Source organism: Lolium rigidum, chromosome 6 (genome assembly GCF_022539505.1).
Source record: "Lolium rigidum isolate FL_2022 chromosome 6, APGP_CSIRO_Lrig_0.1, whole genome shotgun sequence".
Classification (NCBI taxonomy): Eukaryota; Viridiplantae; Streptophyta; class Magnoliopsida; order Poales; family Poaceae; genus Lolium; species Lolium rigidum.
Window position 1 is genome coordinate 81,437,272 of NC_061513.1, and position 17,741 is coordinate 81,455,012.

The 17,741-nt window shown below is 43.4% G+C and overlaps 2 protein-coding genes across 3 annotated transcripts; both read left to right on the forward strand.

Annotated features, from left to right (window-relative positions):
- Nucleotides 1–5,097: 5,097 nt before the first annotated feature.
- Nucleotides 5,098–12,272, forward strand: LOC124660193 (katanin p80 WD40 repeat-containing subunit B1 homolog KTN80.2-like). 2 transcript variants are annotated; one of them, XM_047197989.1, is made up of 17 exons: nt 5,098–5,208; nt 6,036–6,166; nt 6,264–6,381; nt 6,854–7,183; nt 7,460–7,530; nt 7,952–8,026; nt 8,098–8,241; nt 8,309–8,474; nt 8,582–9,235; nt 9,322–9,381; nt 9,496–9,632; nt 10,136–10,261; nt 10,842–10,916; nt 10,999–11,111; nt 11,388–11,504; nt 11,729–11,797; nt 11,938–12,272. In XM_047197989.1, exons 1-17 carry the CDS (start codon nt 5,178–5,180, stop codon nt 12,005–12,007), a joined length of 2,487 nt encoding a protein of 828 aa, XP_047053945.1. In that variant the 5' UTR covers nt 5,098–5,177; the 3' UTR covers nt 12,008–12,272. The 2 variants fall into 2 exon arrangements, with proteins under 2 accessions (XP_047053945.1, XP_047053946.1); XM_047197990.1 differs by having other exon boundaries at nt 9,325–9,381.
- A 660-nt stretch (nt 12,273–12,932) lies between these two features.
- On the forward strand, nt 12,933–17,555 carry LOC124661464 (secretory carrier-associated membrane protein 2). The gene is made up of 12 exons (XM_047199319.1): nt 12,933–13,059; nt 13,875–13,988; nt 14,189–14,251; nt 14,910–14,943; nt 15,207–15,329; nt 15,826–15,888; nt 15,977–16,070; nt 16,154–16,199; nt 16,281–16,348; nt 16,707–16,755; nt 17,051–17,116; nt 17,205–17,555. Exons 1-12 carry the CDS (start codon nt 13,003–13,005, stop codon nt 17,289–17,291), a joined length of 864 nt encoding a protein of 287 aa, XP_047055275.1. The 5' UTR covers nt 12,933–13,002; the 3' UTR covers nt 17,292–17,555.
- Nucleotides 17,556–17,741: the final 186 nt, after the last annotated feature.

Here is a 17,741-nt window from a genome sequence, read left to right on the forward strand (position 1 = left end):
TTAGATAGAAATGTATTCTAGTTGATTCCTCGGTTGGGTCTCATTTTGCGTTTGGCACCATGGCCTCCGACTCATCAATCGGCTCCCGCGGGCACTCCGCTACGACGGCACCTACCACCGACGCGACAGACTTGACGCGCCTGGGAGAACGAGGTGTGGTGCGCAATGGCGGAGGTCCGGGACTTCCAACCCGACGAGGACTGTGGCTACCTCGCCGCGGCCACCAACAACAACGAGGATGCGCCTCCAGCTGACTCTCCTACCGGACGGCTCAACGAGGACGCGACCATCACGCGCGCCCTCGAGGAGTCCAAGAAAGAGGTGGAGGCCAAGTGGGCTTGGGAGGCGGAGCTGGATGATGTCGTCTGGCTCAGCGAGCACCACACGTCGCTTACACCGCCACCACCACTGTTGCCGCAAGGGCCGTCGTAGGCCACATGGCAGGGGCAAATGGTCCTACTACCGCCACCACAGCGACAACAGGCGCCACCGGCGTACCCTACTTGGCCGCAGCAGGGGCTGCTAACGTGGCAACAACAGGCTGCCAGTATTTCCGGTGTACCCTGCTTGGCCGCAACATGGGCCATGGATGCCGCCAACGATCGTCAACCTCACCCAGGACGATGACTAGGAGTAGGTGGTGGCACCGTTGACGCCGGCATAGGGAGTACCCTTGCCGTAGTTAATTAGGGTTATTTTCCTTTTTTATTTTCTATGTAAATTATCTCTCTCAATGAATGAAAAAATTCAGAAATTTTCTATGTTTCTAGAAAAAATATAGAATAAAGAAAGTAATGCAACCCCTGTCATGTGCCATTGGCATGGTCCGTGCACATGCCAGTGGCGCACCAACCCCGTGCGCCGCGAGTAAGGTACTATCAATGACACATGGCCATGCGCCGCTGGTATTAGGATCTGGTGTGCCACGGGTAAGTCTTTTTCTACTAGTGCGCCGACCTCCCATCTCGGTGGGTCAAGATCGTCATCCCCGGAGGTCGTGTTCTACCAGGGTGGCCTTGCGGCACTTGTCCTTAACCTCAACCGCACGCATGTGGGTTGCGACTCGGGACCGGCGTTGCTCAAGAAGGCACGGACAATCCCGCCAAACAACATGTTGGTGTCCCTCAACTTGTTCCACGGAATGCCCGACCCTATGCTGGCTGACGAGGTACGCCCGCAACCCATATGTTTCAGCACTTGCATTGAGTGAGACCTTGAAGACGATGATGGGCTAGAAGAAGGAGGCCATTGTCAAGAGGGATTAGAAGCAGCACCGAGAGAAATATGCCACCTGTACCACCTTCATCATCCTCACGAAACAAGCCACACAAGTCCAAAAGATTGATGCCGAGGGCAAGTTGCTTGCAGAGGAGAGCCGGATCATGCTTGTGAACTAAGAGCTTGATTCGAGAAGAAGTGAGTCATCATTTGCCTACGGGGTGCTCGATCTTTCTCAAATATGAATCTGCTTTGTGTGTTTTGCATGAAACTTGTGTCCTTTCGCACTATGATTGATAGCATCGCGTATGAACTATGTGATTTCCTAAGTTAGCCATGTTTTGTTTCCCATATTTTCAGTTTGTATGGCCTCTTTCCCTCATATATTGTCCTATTTAGTGAAGTTGGGTAAAAGAATTTGAACCAGCCAAAATAGTCCAATGCATCGGGGCCGTTGGCTGACCACAGACCCAACCAAATACACGTGTCTGCATAGCTAATTTTACGACCTAAACTGAATGAACGAAAGCAAACGTACTCCCTCCTTCTATAAATAGATATCTGAAGTTCATTAATTTTTTAGATGTATCTATAAACGTCTAGTACATCTAAATTTAGACACAAACTCTATTTGTAGATGAAGGTAGTGTATATTATTTTTATATCCAAATTCCAAAATAGATCAACCTACAATAAGGCTGATCGCGTGCGAGGACTGCGATTCGCTTGTCAGCTTCAAGTCCGAGTCCGGCAAAGCATAGGTGTCGCCACATGCTGCTCCGTAGTGGAAGCCCTCCACCGACCACCGGCCGGCCCCCGGCCGCGCCGCCCATCTTCCCGGCACACGACACCCACCAGCACGGCATGTGCCAGCGAGCCACCCCCTCGTCGTTTGATAATACAACTAGGCCCGACCGGCCACGTCGCAGACTCGGAGCTGACGCATGTCTATACAGGGCCGCTACCAAGTAGCAGTAGCACTGTGCCACCTCGTGAGCCACGGCGCTTGCTTGCTTCTGCCGCGGCCCGGCGCGTTGTTCAAGCTCTCGCTCGGCTAGGCTCCTCGGATTTTGTCAGCGTGCGGGATGGGGAAAGGAAGCCGCGGAGGTGATTCTGTCGGCCCCTGCCCCCTAGCGACCGCTCACCAAACGAGCCCAAAAACGTTTCTTGCGCTTGTCCACGCCGGCAGGTAGGCCAAGGCTGAACTTACCGTGCAGTATCATGCCATGATATAGAGCCATGGACCCAGCTCATGCCAGCTCTGTGGTACTCTCTAGTATAGTAGGAGTGACACAATTACTTGTGCTGGCAGGCACTTGGGTACGGACTGTACATTTCCTCTTCATTTACTCGACATGTTTGGTTATATTTTGCCAAAAAAAGGTATGTTTACTTGTCAATGGCATGCTTTTTAAGAGATTTTTTTTTCAAAAAATGACAGCTGATATATTAATAATCATCAATATCGGTACAAAGAACTTAAAAGTAATAAATCTTACAAATAGGTATTACCACCTAGCAACGACTAAGACCACTGCAGCGAGCCGAAGCCGTGCCACCATCCTTGCCCCTCCATCGTAGGAGTCAGACAAACCTTGTCGAAATGGAGCTTGTTGTAGTATACGGACGAGAAGTCGTTGCGCTAAGACTCCAAATTGCCAACTCAGCGGAGCAACAACCATCGCTAATGACAAAAACCGTAGATCGAAAGAGACAAACCTGTAACCGCACCGGCGGACTAGATCCCAAGAGATCCACCGCATACACAACTCCACACGCACCATCGGAGTGAGGATAGGGTGGAAATGACCTCATTCTACGTTTAGGATGTGGACGCCACGAAGAAGACGTTGAAAAACAACATAAAACAAAAGAACGGAAACCTCTCCCTGCCGACCGAGTGATCGTGGTCCGTCACACCTCCAAGGCCCCAAGGGCACCGGAGCTGGAGCAGACCGTCAGTGTCGCTCACGAGGGGATGGAACCCTAGATGGAATTTACTCGATCGCCGCCTCACTCGTGGAGATATACGAACCCGCTTTAAGGGATCTTTATTACCACTACCTTCTAAAAAATGTTTTATGAGCACAACACCTTAAAACATTTTTATCCTCATTACCATGCTTCCCTAGAAAACTCCGCTCTTTCAAAAGCATCTCAACCAAAGCCCCTACATACACGAGCGAAAAAAGGCATTTGGAACTTGGTTTACATGTAGCTTTTTATTTTAAAATATTCAAAAATGATGTTTTAAAGTTTTAAAAGAATTCTGAAAATGTATATATGAACATGACCCGTTGATGTTACGAAGATCCGATGCCTTGATGCAATGCTAAGCTTCCATTATTTCTTAGACCTATATAATGGAAGGCGCATAGAACGACTTGAGTGGTCGCTTTTCCTCGCTCTTACCATTTCCTTCCTTTTCTTTTTCCCACCCCGACTATACCCTCTTTGAACTTGTTGCCTCATGTAGGCCTTGACTGCCCCCGATATATCCTCGAGCACCTATGGTCACTACCAATAGAGGTTAGTGTTGCATCATCATCAACCCTGGTAAGTAATACCGAGCTCACTTGTCTTGTTCCTACATCTTGCAATTCTCTCATTTCATATAGTAGGAGGGTAATAGCTACCGACAAGAAAATTGATGCCAAGATTTCGTGTCTTGTGGCAATGTTGAGCACCCTCTGCTTGTTAGACCTATATGATGGAACATGCATACGAGCAACCGAGCGTGAGCAACCTCTCCTTTTTTTTGAGCAGACAATAACCTCTCCTATTAGTACTTGGATATGGGCAGGTTCATTGGGCCAACAACTGGTCATGCCCATGTGGCGACACCTTGAATCTCTAACCGCACGCTACAAGTACACGGGAGGATGCACCGACGAAAGCATAATGTTGGATCACGTCTAAACGGAGGCCTTCTCTCCCACCTCCGGCTCTACTCCTTCGATCCCCTTCTTGATGATTATTCTTGAATTCTTGTATCATGTTGGTATCGATGAACTAGATCGAATCCTACTATAGCTACTCGAATTGGTACAAGTTGGTGATACCTAACGTATTTTTCATGTCTCTAACCATCTCCTTCTTTTCCTTTCCCACCCCCGCCGCATCCTCTTTGGATTTGGTGCTCCCGGCAACCCTTCCACCATCGATGCCCTCTCTTCCGCCACCCATGGTTGGCTACGACCTTGCGATGCCATCTTCACCCAACCTAGCACCCCGTTGAAGGAGATCATCACCACGGTTGCCACCCGACCATCTTCTAATCATCCTCCATTATCCACACATACGCATCACACTTACGAGGTACGCACGACAGATTTTTTCACATTGGATCAAAGTGATGAAGTTAGACTAGAGACTTCATGTAGGTGATAGGGCGATGTCACAAGGGCGAGGCGAGAGGTTGACGACGACGCGCAAAGGTGGAGGCGCATAAACATACCTTATATATTTTCTCCATGATACCTCTTATTTTACCATGCACTCTCTCGTTGAATTATCAGGTCATGACACAAAAGGTACAGGGGATTACCCTCTTTCCAGAGCAAGGCTGTGCACGAGAGGTTTTCTTAAGCAAGATTCGTATGAACTTTTGGGTCGTCTCCCCAACACAACGGACGCGAGAGGGAGAAGAACCTTTCCTTTATCGCGCTTTGGTACAAAAAAGAAAAGAAACGAGACCAAAAAGCTAAAAGGGAAAACGACGACAGAAACTCCACTCTCCCACCCACCCACGCCGCTCCACACCTCTCGTTTTCACTGCTGCGAGTAGACGGGAGCCGCTTCGCCTTTCTCCTCTACTCGCCATCCACATACTACAACTCGGATCCCAAATTCCAGTCCCGCCCCCGCTCTACTCGTCGTCGTCGACGCCGCAGCCAGCCAGCGCCTCCTCGCGCCCGGGGGCGGGGTGGCCCGGTGTTGGGGTCCGGCGGACAGGAGGGATGGACCCTGAGAAGCGCGGCTACAAGTTCCGTATCCTTTTTTTCCCCCGCTGCTGCGTCGAGTGCCTTTTACCGGGTTTACCCCCTCTTCTTGATCCGATTTAGCTCACGGGGGAAGAAGCAGCTGTTTCTTGAAGTAATCTGGGTAGGCATTTGCGGGAGAAGTGGAGGGAGAGTAGTATTTCCCCCAGATTCTTGTATTCTGTTCTTGTTTCGCAGTTTGTTTGAAGCGACGGAGATCGATTCTCCAGAGAAGATTTACCACCTATTTTCTCTATCTTGGCAATCTATTCGACCGAAGGCGGCCATTTCTTGATGGAACCAAGCTAAACATTCAGGGTTCCGCAATGAAAAATCAGGGGTTGCAGCTTTTCCCCTTTTGCCCCAGTTTAGGTCAGCAATGCTAGATTATCAAGCCCTCCGGGCAACTATGACAATTTAAAAAATTAAATGTACTTTGCCATATGACAATTCAATGCTGATATGACAATTCAGTTTACCCCTTTAGTTTAACCAATTCTTTGTGTAGTTACAACCAACCATAGTCATGTACCACTAGTTGCGCTACAGGAAAAGGCAAGAATGTGTTCAGGGATTACTTGCCATAGCTGTCATAGACACAAATGTTACAATGAGGTTGGGCTCAAAGGAAGTTTTTCTTTGTAGTTGCATGCAATGTAGCCTGCAGGGAAAATTCCGTCTTCAATCAATAGTACTAATGAAACAAGCTCTCTAGGAAATATTCCTAAGGGACATGACTCTTCCGAAATTCCTATGATTTCCTTTTTGTATCAAAGAGGTCCTGAAAACCTGTATTGCTCAAACTTGACTTCTCCTTAACTTGTAATTGGAAATTAGAGGAGTTTGTGGCGCACGATGCCGAAGTTAGGTCCTTGGCAATCGGCAAGAAGTCGAGCCGTGTGTTCATTACCGGCGGCAGTGACCGCAAGGTCAACCTGTGGGCCATTGGCAATCAGACTCCGCTCCTGGTTTGTGCCCTTTGAAATTTTATAATGATGCTACACTTCTCTTTGGCTTTTGACTAATGTTGAGATTTTTTTCAATGGGTGTTTATTATTTGCACAGAGTTTGTCTGGCCACACAAGCTCGGTTGAGGCTGTGGAGTTTGATACAGCAGAGGTGCTTGTGCTTGCTGGCTCATCAAACGGCTCCATCAAGCTCTGGGACTTAGAAGAAGCTAAAGGTGTGGTTGGTACTTAAATAAGGCCTTAGAACAGGGTTATCTATTTGTTTTTTTTTTCATTATGTATTTGTTTCTTCAGTGTTGAATAGTTCTAGAGCATGGCCATTACATAGTTTACATTATGTCATATCTCTGTGTGTTCACCCCAAAATTTATATACTTTGATACTAACGGAAAAACACTATCAGAGCGGGCTAGTTGTTTTTTCTGGGTAGCCGTATAAGAATCTTGACTATATATTGTAATGTATGGGCACCGACCTTCGAAATCGTTGTCAAATGTCTTTGGTGATCATATGAAACATGATTATACTAGTATTTTGGATTAATATCTCAGCTAAGCTAATGTTGTTGATAGCAGCTCACAGCATAGGCTCTTTAATGTGTCAGTAGACAGTAAAATTCGTATTAATACTGAGAACTATGCTTTGCTGAAACTGGATGTCTGATTATTGTCTTGAATTGAAGTGCAGCTGTGCGGTCTCTTACTGGGCATAGATCGAGTTGCACTGCTGTTGAATTCCATCCATTCGGCGAATTTTTCGCATCTGGTTCTTCCGATACAGATCTCAAGATCTGGGATATAAAGAAGAAAGGTTGCCTCCATACATATAAGGGTCACAGGGGAGCAATTAAATCAATCCGATTTACACCTGATGGGCGATGGATTGTCACCGGTGGAGAAGATAACGTTGTGAAAGTGTGGGATCTGACAGCTGGAAAGCTCCTACATGATTTCAAGTTCCACAGTGGACAAATACGATGCATTGATTTTCATCCTCAAGAATTTTTACTTGCAACAGGTACTGACTTATCCTTCCAAAATTTTGAAGCGTTGAAATTTGATATGAGAACATGTTTTTAGTTTGTACCATGAATCATCAAGAATCGTTTATTGTTTGGTATGATCTAAGGACAAAGTTGACTGTCTGAGGGACCCCATTTTAATTGTCCACTATTTGGAAACACCACATAATTTTTTAATAAGAAAAATATGCATTTTTGTTGGACTTGCTTATAGTGAGTGAAGCTGTAGGAAGCTGGAGTATATTCTCAGTCAGTTTACTGCTATTTTCCAGGCTCAGCTGATCGAACTGTGAAGTTTTGGGATCTTGAAACTTTCGAATTGATAGGTTCTGCTGGACCTGAGGTACTTGCAAGCGCTTTTCTTATTCCATTTTAATTTTTTGTGCATGTCTAACTTTTGTTATTTGATAAACCATATGCTATGCCCCCTTAGTTACAGAATTACTTTGTATCCACTATGCATAGTAACCAAGTAGAGTACATGGCCACTGCAGCTCACTTTTCGGCATCTATTTTCTTCTTTCAAATTAGCACGATAAGAATTCCTTAAAACAAATTCGAGGACAAGAAATTGTATTCCATTTGAAATACTTGAAATTCACATTTCTCTATGATTATTTATTTGAGTTATTTCCAGTGACGCTCTTTATCTATTTTGAACTTGCTTGTGCGCGTGTTTTCATTCCTGTGTTAAAACTTGCATGATGAGGACACACATCTTCCTGTTATGGTACCATCTACTTTACATGTATCTTTTCTTTCAGGATACCGGTGTACGTTCTATGGTCTTTCACCCAGATGGAAAAACCCTTTTCTGTGGGTTAGACCAAAGCTTAAAGGTAGGTATGATTTTCATCTGTTATATTGATATTAATCACGTGGCACTTGCTGACTGCATGGGCATTATTAGGTATTCTCTTGGGAACCAGTAAGATGCCATGATGCTGTTGACATGGGGTGGAACAATTTAGCTGATCTTAGTATTTATGAAGGAAAACTGTTGGGATGCTCGTACCATGAACGCCGTGTTGGTGTTTGGGTTGCTGATATATCAGTGAGTGTCACTCTAAACATGCAGTATGTACTTTCTTGTATGTCCTAACTTTAATCTCTTGACCCAGCTCATTGGACCTTATGCTCTTGGTGTTTTGCCGAAAGCAAATTTCTTTGCTGAGCTTGTACATTCTATGGATGATAGTCCTATGAAACCGAATGGTAGCAGTACAAAGTCTGTTCGTGCTGTAGCAACGTCACATCCAAAAAACTCATACAAAGTCCAGGAATCTGGTATGGCTTTAAACCATCAATATATTTTCATTATGCATTGGAAGTGCTTACTTCACCTAAGCACTCTATATCAACAGTAATAACATCTCTTCCTCTTATGATGGCAGCTGAAAGTGGAATTCGGGCTTTGCAATTAACTCCAGCAAGTACAGATAAAGTAAAGAAAGATAAGATCAGCACCATTCCTCGAAGACCTGATTCATCTGTCAAATCATCTACTCCAACGCGACGTATGAAGCTGGCTGATAGTCCTTCCACCAATCCAAGAACAGCAGAACGCAATTTCGGACAGCGAGACATGCCATTACTATCTCGTGCAGGGGTAGCTAATAAATCTTCAGCCACTAAGAAATTTCACCCTACAGAGTTGGCGGATGTAAAAGATATTTACACTACACAGTCTGTTTCCATGCCTGTTGCTGTACCCAGAGACATTTTAGAGGACAAATCAATAGGCAGCGTTAATAGAGGAATTGGAGGCAGAGCTGCAGTCCCAGATGATTTTTGCAGTCCAGTTCACTTAAGAAAACTTTTACCTAGTGGTGGTACTGTTGATAGTGTCAGCTCAGTAAGATCCATGCTCAGTGAGCCCGATGCTTGCTCAGAAGGTTTGTCTGGCTTGAAGTTCTCGTTTGGACTAACTCCATTTGACAAGAAACAAGAATTCGACGGTACAGATAAAGGAGCTATTGCACAAATAGCAGAAAAGATGGACAAAATTGTGTCATTGGAGCATCCCGTGCAGTCAAATAGTGATACATGTATAGCTCTTTTATCCTTTGTTCTTAAGCATTCATGCCCCGCAGTTTTTCCCATTTAGGTGATTAACATTACAATTATTTTACAGCAGCATTTGAATCACCATGCTCAACAACAGAAACAGCCAGGGTCAAATATGTTAGAGGAGGTATGTGTCTATGTTAACTGATGTTATCAAGGGCACAGTCTTACATCCACCCTCAAACTTGAATCTACTTGTCCTAAAGATAGTTTTCTAATGATATTATTAACTCCTTTGCAGTCGCTGTGCCATTAGGAAAAACCAAGTCCATTGTTGATAGATTTGAAAAGAGGGAGAGCTCTAGCATTGATTGTTCACCACCAACTAGCTCTCGCGGTGATCGTACAGTTAGAGTTGACAGCCCTCCCGCCAGTTCGGTATGTACTCATGTTTTTTTACTGTAGTTATCTTCACGTTTAGTGTAATGGTATTAAGGCATTCGTAATCTCAAGAACTCCTTACCTAGTTACCATATTGGTTCTCAAAAACGAAGCTAAAAAGAATATTCTACAAATCTGCTCTTGAAAAATATGTCCACTTTCCAAGGCTGCTTAAACCATTGCTGCTATCCTGGATTATTTAGTTCTCAATGAATAATTTCATCCATACTTTGTTTTTACATGTTTGATAATGTAGAATTCTGAATCCTGAGTCCCTACTAGTTATTTTGAGATAGATGTATGGGGGCAGTGATGATTTTAATTTATATTCTGAACTTGAAGTAAGGCAGTATGCTGTTGAAGGACTGGGGCAGTAGTATTTTCAGAAACTTGTATACGGCAAACAAATATGACTACCCATGTTATTACTTGTGTTCTCTAGTGTTTGCATTTGATTTGGCTGTTCAATTTATTTGGTTTCTGGTGATTGTTATTAACAGACAGAACCAAGTCAGACATATGAAAGAGACTTGTCAACAGTGGATGAGGTTATGAGTCCAATTGATCTGGTGCGGAACCATGACGAATTCATAAATGTTCTAAAATCTCGGTTGACAAAGCTAGAGGTGATCCTTCTGTTCTTTACTTGCTGACTTTGTTTCTTACCAACTCAGGGAGCTTACACCCAACAATGGGATGCATGATCTCCTCCTCTAGTTTATGTGGTAATGCAACATTTGGGTGGCTAACCTTTATTTTGCACCTTACTACATGTGAACAAAGCTTTTAATATTCCTTAAGAACTTTAGCTTTATTTCCTTGGGACTAGAGAAACAACTGCTATGTTATTCCTAGGACCAACAAATGTGAAACATGTCTTGAGTCTTTACTAAGAAATCGAAATACACACTTTACGCTCTAGAGAAATTCACACCATTAGGTGAATTCCTTGTACTGGAGATATAGGAATTGGCTTAATTTTCTGTCGGCTCTTAGAAAGCTTTACATTAAGATGTGCTTATATTTATTCATGTTGATATTTATCAATGATTCAATGACATTTGGTAAATGCAGTCTGTTGTGCTTCACTTCTTCTAGGCCTGTGTATGGAAAGTACATGTTCTTTTGAACTAATGTTGATCAGCTCTGAGACCAAAATTGCTAGTTGTGATTGATTATTGTAGTGTTAACTCGTAATGTGTTCAGATGATGCGGCATGTGTTTAACCAAAATGGTATCAAAGGAGCAATTGCTGCAGTGGCAAAGTTGCCTGATATTGCTGTAAGTTTTTCTTGAGATGTATGATGGCTGTACATCATGTTATTCACATTATATTTTTGCTACTAATGGTTGATCTGTTCAGGTTCAAGCTGATGTTGTTGGTACTCTCAAGGGAAAGATTGGTCTTTTCAATCTAGATGTCTTCTCAAGCTTTCTTCCTGTTCTTGTCGGGTTACTGAACAGCAAGACTGAAAGGTAATATATTGGCCATCTAATTTCATTGCATGCTGGCTCTTAGTGGACTGTGGTATATAGGAAACAACAACATAGATGCAGATGCACCCATGGATGCCCCATGATGATACCAATGCATTGAACTACTTATGTATCTTCTTGCAAGTCTGTACTATTGAAACAGATGACGATTACATGTTTTTCAGTGCCATATAAGATGAATGAACCATGCACATATTGGCATCCTAAAGTAGAAAAAACGATTAGCTTATTACTAACTTCGCCTGAAATTTGCAGGCATGCTTTTGTTTCCTTGGAAATATTATTGGATCTTATAAAGATTTTCGGGCCAGTTATCCATTCAACACTGTCAGCTAGTTCAACTGTTGGAGTAGATATTCAAGCCGAACAGAGGTACGGTCACTAACTTTACTCTGGGAAGGGAGCTGGGTGTTGTTAAAACGAGATGCTTCAAAGACTAGCGTGTGTTGCTACAAGGAACTCTGAAGGTGGCAAGTTGGCCCCGAACTTACATGCTGGCAAAACATTTGTCCTAATACTAGAATACTACCCCAGCTGTGGCGTAGATATGTTTTAAAGATAAACATGGTAGTGACCAATTCTTTGACGTCATGCAGGTTGCAGCGTTGCACCCGGTGTTTTAACCATTTGCAAAAAGTTCTGCAAGCGCTACAACCATTGATGATGTAATCCCTTCCCTTCCTCATCACACTGTCATTTTTTTTCCTGAATGTTTTTGTTTACCCTGCAACTAGAGAACACTGTGGCACTGTCAGCAACGACCATCTGATGCTCAGGAATTTATTTTCTTGCTGTGTTGGCACAGGCGGGGTGGTCAATCGGCGCAGCTTGCTCAGGAGCTAAACATGTCCTTGCAAAACCTGGTGGTCTTCTGAAATTAGCTGCAGGTTCATCCATACCGTCAGAGTAGATACCATTCTTTTGGCACAAAAGCACACCGCTGGGTTACTTAGCTCTGTTGTTGTCGGCGTAGCTCCGCTAGTGAGCCCTTGTAGTTGTCTCTTGGCCTGCCTTGGAGGATCCGGCAAGTGTTGTTCCCTGTTGTACATGTGAGCTCGGCTGTTCATCAGTCTGTAATTAACCCCCATTTTACTGCATGGACAGCCCCAGGAAATGAATGAGAAAAACGCCTTCTAGTTAGTATTGTGTCTGCTCTCCAGTTTCTGTGGTGTTCGTTCATTTCCACTGTTAGCCGTGTGGCTGAATTCTCTAGGAGCTGAAGACAAACGTGTTCCCTCCAGAGTTTGGTATGGTACGGTCAGGATGTTTTGACCCAGCCTTTGTCTAACGTGCACCAGCTGGTTGTCAAGGACCGCTCATTTGAATACTTCCTAAAATTGCGAACCCAACCTTGGCTGCTAAGAAAACAATCTTCTGCAGCCTATGACCAGTTGGCTGGCTGTTTTTCCTGGTGCTTATTTATTCCTTTTCATTTTGTCCTTTTTGATGCTCCAGCTTATTCTTTTCAAAATGTTTTGGAGTGCTCTATCTAATGCTCCGTTCAGTTCTTGAATGCTATGTCAGGACAGATCTGTCTTCCACGCTGAGCTTCCATTTTCTTAACTTACCTTAAAACGAGGTTTAGTACTGGGCCCACCTGTCGGCCACGAGAGCAGCACGCGCAAGAGAAGGGCAGTCGGATTTGCACAGCAGTTGCAAGTACAAAAAGAAGCTTCAACAAATCCACATTCCAAACCCACCGCGTCACGGAAATAACACCGACTGGAAAGCAGTTGGTCTTCTCGCCACCGCCGCGTTGGACTAGACTTCTCCCCCCCTTCCCTCGCCGGAGACCGCGCCGCGGCCACAGCACCGCCGCCGTCGTCTCCGCCCCGGTCTCTGGAGGAGGAGGTGGAGTAGGAAGGAGGCCATGGCGGGGAGATACGACCGCAACCCCTTCGATGAGGACGACGTCAACCCCTTCGCGGTGAGTTGCCTAGTTAATTTTTTTAGCTGGCTCGCGGTACCCCGCACAGCGCCTCCACCCGCGCCGCAGTTCGTCCTGTCTTCAATAAGCTTGTTCCCTGGTCTGCGGAGATGTCGAATTAGCTTGGATCGCCGTTGGAGTTAGTTTTTCTGATATTTTTTTTTGGCTGTGACACCTCCTTGGCTCCCTGCCGTGCTGGACGCTTGGGTGGATCTGGCCGAGTTGCTGGTGCTAGGGTTAGAGGGGGATTCGATGGATGGGTGCGTTTGCCTGCGTGTCCCGTCTGTGTTGGTTGATCTCGAGGAATAGGGGTGACGATTGCTGGTTTCTTCTGTATCTGTTATGGGATTTTCGAGGGAGAAATGATGCTCAGATAAGAAATTGGCACCTGGTTTGGGATAACTCTGAAATTGTGGTTTAATTAGAACTATGCTGTCCAGTAGATGTGTAAAACTGTCTGAAGTAGTAGGTGATTTGCTCTTCCAGTTATTTGCAGCATACGACATAGTGGAACACCTCGCGCCTTTTCGGTCTGGATCATTGATAACGGAAGGAGATTGAAAATTGTCTTAGTACTGGCATTTAGTTTGACCATTGGTAGTCACAGTTCGGCGGGTGCGCATGTGTCTATGGATCTGCTGCTGCTGACCTTGTTACATTTAAGACACGGAACATTTTATATAATCCCACTTTGGATCGTTCTGCGTGCCAACAATCATGGACAAGGATATCTGAGTTATGCATAGGCTTCTAATTGGTTGTTTTTCTTTAACTATTGTTTTGATTGATTTTTCCACATGTGCCATGTTCCACAGGGAGGGAGCGTACCTCCGGCTTCTAATTCTCGGATGCCACCCCTTCCGCATGAGCCTGCTGGATTCTATAATGACCGTGGTGCTACTGTGGACATACCTCTTGATTCATCGAAGGTACATGTGTTTCCATGGCCTTGTTAATTTTGTACTCAGCAAGATGTGCTTTACCTAATGAACTGAAAATGCGATTGATCACCAGTGATGACGGTGGTACCTTTATTTGTGATGCTACTTATTTTGAAATTGATTTCAGATTTTGTTTTTCATTCCTTGTTGATTGCTTATGTGGTGCATATGCATATGTTGTACTGTAGGACTTAAAGCAAAAGGAGAAAGAACTGCAGTCAAAGGAGGCTGAGCTTAACAAAAGGGAAAGGGTATGCGTCTATTGCTTGAAACTTTAAATTCTAGCTTTATACTCACATCGCATGTTACCTTATATTTAATTTTAGTTATTGTTTAGTTCAAACCATGGCCTTGTGATTCAGAAATTTGTTCTAGTGCATTGAACTGTCAATTTCCCTCTGCTAAAAGTAAAATCTTAAGCTCTCCTGGATGGTATTTATTGAAGCTCCCAGATGTTGTCCAAAGATGTTTATATGGCCTTTGCTTGTCCAGAGTTGCTGAAGTAGTAACCATGATGTAGTATAGAAGCTGGTGAGCTATAGTTGGCATGGATTTGCCTCAAAGCATTGATCAAATGACAGTGCATCTTTAATTCGAAATAATGAGCAAGTGTGGGATCCCTTTGCAGACACTATGAGGTGAAGGATGATAGTGCTCGTAGAAACTGGCTATTGTTAGCAGAAATTTTCATCTAGCCATCTCTTCATTAAATTCAGACAATCAGATGATAAATTCTCAACATGAATGTACAATTTGCTGAATAAAAAGTTAGCAGAGTTTTTACTCAGTCAGTAAATCTCGTCTCAACAATGTCTCGCACTATTGAAACAGCCTAGATGTGCGCACAAGCATTTTCTCGTATTTCCGTCTTCAAATGATCTTCCTGATTTGAAATTCTCCTGAAAACAGGAATTGAAAAGAAGGGAAGAAGCTGCGGCTAGAGGTATATTTCTTTCTATGAGTAGATGTGGTCAATTGTTCTATATTTGTAGCAATGATTGGAAAGAGGTGGCAGAGAAGATGTTGGCCCATCAGATAAACAAGGAAATTTATCTGGAAACTTGTGGCATTCAACTTGAATTTTTGAACTTGAATGATTTAGAAAGGCCATTTCAGCTAATTTGGTGCTTGTGCTGTTGCTGTTACAGTTCAATTTTTCATTACCCATGCCTTTCAACGTCATACTATCTTCCTTTTCATTTGCAGCTGGTATTGTCATTGAAAACAAAAACTGGCCACCATTTATGCCCATCATTCATCATGACATTTCAAATGAGATACCAATCCACCTACAAAGGATGCAGTACCTTGCATTTTGTTCACTGTTGGGTAAGTATTGGTTCTTGCTTTGACTCCCCCTCTCCCTCTTGTGGTAACATAAAGAGTAAAATACCTGGCTAAATCATCATTTTGTAGATCTTTACTTTTCTTCAAGTATACCAAACACTATTCTTACTGAGGACGTCACATTCACATGCTGTCCAAGTGATGAACTTACTTTCCCTGACTATTGTGATTGCCACATTATCTCCCAGAGTGTGAATCTGACATTGTCTTCTCAGAAGTGATATGAGAAAATAGAATGATATTTCAAGACGATTTTGGTTTCAACAAACTTCTTGTATCTTAGCAATTTGTACTTCCAGGAAGATGACTAATTTGTAACCAATACTTTGTTGACAAAGTATAGTTCTTAGTGATTTGAACCTGATTACTTTCTACTCTTCTCTGAGGTTGGGCTTGAAGCCTTGAACTTCTCACCGTTAGTAATCATTTAGTGGTGATGCCAAATGATTTAATTTTTGCAAACTTTGATGCCATTCAGGATTGACGCTATGTCTGTTTTGGAACATCATTGCTACTACAGCAGCATGGATTAAAGGGGGAGGTATGGCTGAGTAATACATTTTATTGTCTACGTCTTGTTGATTACCTGCTATGCTCACTTAAAACAAATCCTCCTGTTTATTCGATAGGCGTGATCATCTGGTTGCTGGCCATTATCTACTTCATCTCTGGTGTCCCTGGGGCCTATGTGTTATGGTATCGGCCGCTGTATAATGCCATGAGGTTGTGCATATGCATCTTGTTTGTTGTTTATATAAATAGTGTCTTATGTTTTGTGCCTTATACCACTGAGATGCATGTTACAGGACTGAAAGTGCTTTGAAGTTTGGATGGTTTTTTCTGTTGTACTTGGTAATAACCTTACCATCTGATATTGCTCGTCTAGACATATTGCTGATATTCCATTCATAGCTAATGATCTACTCCTTTCAGATCCATATAGTATTCTGCGTCTGGTCAGCTGTTTCTCCCCCATTTCCTTTCAAAGGAAAATCTTTTGCGTAAGTGTTATATATTCACTAAAACTCCTTCTGCTTGTGTCATGCATAAATGGGTTAGTTATTTGAGGCTAAGCAGCAAAGCTGGGATGCACCGAGTATGCCTGAAATTAATTTTGAGAGTGTAGTTATTCTTCACTAGCTGTAGCATACTCTACATTTAATGATCAAAGGTACTGCTACCAGAGCCATGGTGGGCTGTTTTGTTCATTTCCATGATTGTTATCTGGTGATCCTATTTCTTCAGGGTACCTGGACTGATTCTGTTGTTTCTCTAGACTGTTTGTTAAATCAGCTCCTACCTTCAACTCGTTAAAAATTATCTAACCTTTAATTGTCTGTCTTTTTTCTCGTTTTACAGTGGGTTTTTGCCGGCAATTGATATCATAGGCAGCAATGTTATTGTGGGGGTAAGTATTCACCTCCTTAACTTACGATTGGTCTAATTTGAGTTAGTTTGGCAAGGTTTTCCTTACGTGTTCACAAGATACCCTGCAAAGTATTGAGATGTCAGGATCGTTATCTAGCAGAACCCAATATTTGCATTTTAAACAGATCTGTATCATCCGTGTTAGAAGCTTTTGATGTCATGCTTTTCTGGATGCTTGATGAATCATCTTTCATGAATCAGCCTTAGCTATGCAATTTGAGTGTCTCGTATTGTTAATTAGTCGCTTACACTGTCATCATACATTCTTTCGGCAGATATTTTACTTTGTTGGATTTGGACTGTTCTGTCTTGAATCACTGCTCAGCATTGTTGTCATCCAGGTGCGTTTATGCCTTAACCTTTTGTCGTACCTTCTGTTCCGTTTCCCGGGAGAGATTGTCATTGTGAACTTGGTCATTATAAATGCAGCAAGTATACATGTACTTCCGCGGAAGTGGAAAAGCAGCAGAGATGAGACAAGAGGCAACACGTGGTGCTATGCGATCAGCATTTTGAGTGATGAATGGAAGAGGACTGGATGTGCCAATCGGTGACGGCGTCCTGTACATCCCCTATACATATCTCTGCGTCGTGGAGAATACCTGTAGCTAAGGATCTTCTTGCCCCCTGTAATATATATGCAGTGCTTATTCTTGCGTAGGTCCAGATGTGCTTATAGGTAGCTTAATGCTTTGGGGGTACACTTGCCTACCTGTTTATGTAGTGTGACTTGCCTTGCTGTTATGTACTCCTGACAACTTCCAATATCACAATTCTGACGAGCTTTGATAGTTCTTTTTGCGATAAAAGTATTGTTAAAACTAATGTATGTGAAGTTACTGCAGTATCTTGATAATACTAGTTCGTTCTCCTGTGCAAATCTGAAGAACCTTATTGAATTACACAATATATATCTAGTCCATTGTAGCCAAGAAAGATGAAAGCCTAACATGGAATTGAGTATGA

Bases quoted from the DNA above. Each gene is read 5' to 3' on its own strand.
- LOC124660193 (XM_047197989.1), top strand. From the start codon at position 5,178: ATGGACCCTGAGAAGCGCGGCTACAAGTTCC. The intron at 9,382-9,495 runs GTATGTGTCTAT...ACTCCTTTGCAG, and splicing joins GGTCAAATATGTTAGAGGAG to TCGCTGTGCCATTAGGAAAA. The intron at 11,798-11,937 runs GTAATCCCTTCC...GTGTTGGCACAG, and splicing joins GCGCTACAACCATTGATGAT to GCGGGGTGGTCAATCGGCGC.
- LOC124661464 (XM_047199319.1), top strand. From the start codon at position 13,003: ATGGCGGGGAGATACGACCGCAACCCCTTCGATGAGGACGACGTCAAC. The intron at 13,989-14,188 runs GTACATGTGTTT...GTTGTACTGTAG, and splicing joins TACCTCTTGATTCATCGAAG to GACTTAAAGCAAAAGGAGAA. The intron at 16,756-17,050 runs GTAAGTATTCAC...TTCTTTCGGCAG, and splicing joins GCAGCAATGTTATTGTGGGG to ATATTTTACTTTGTTGGATT.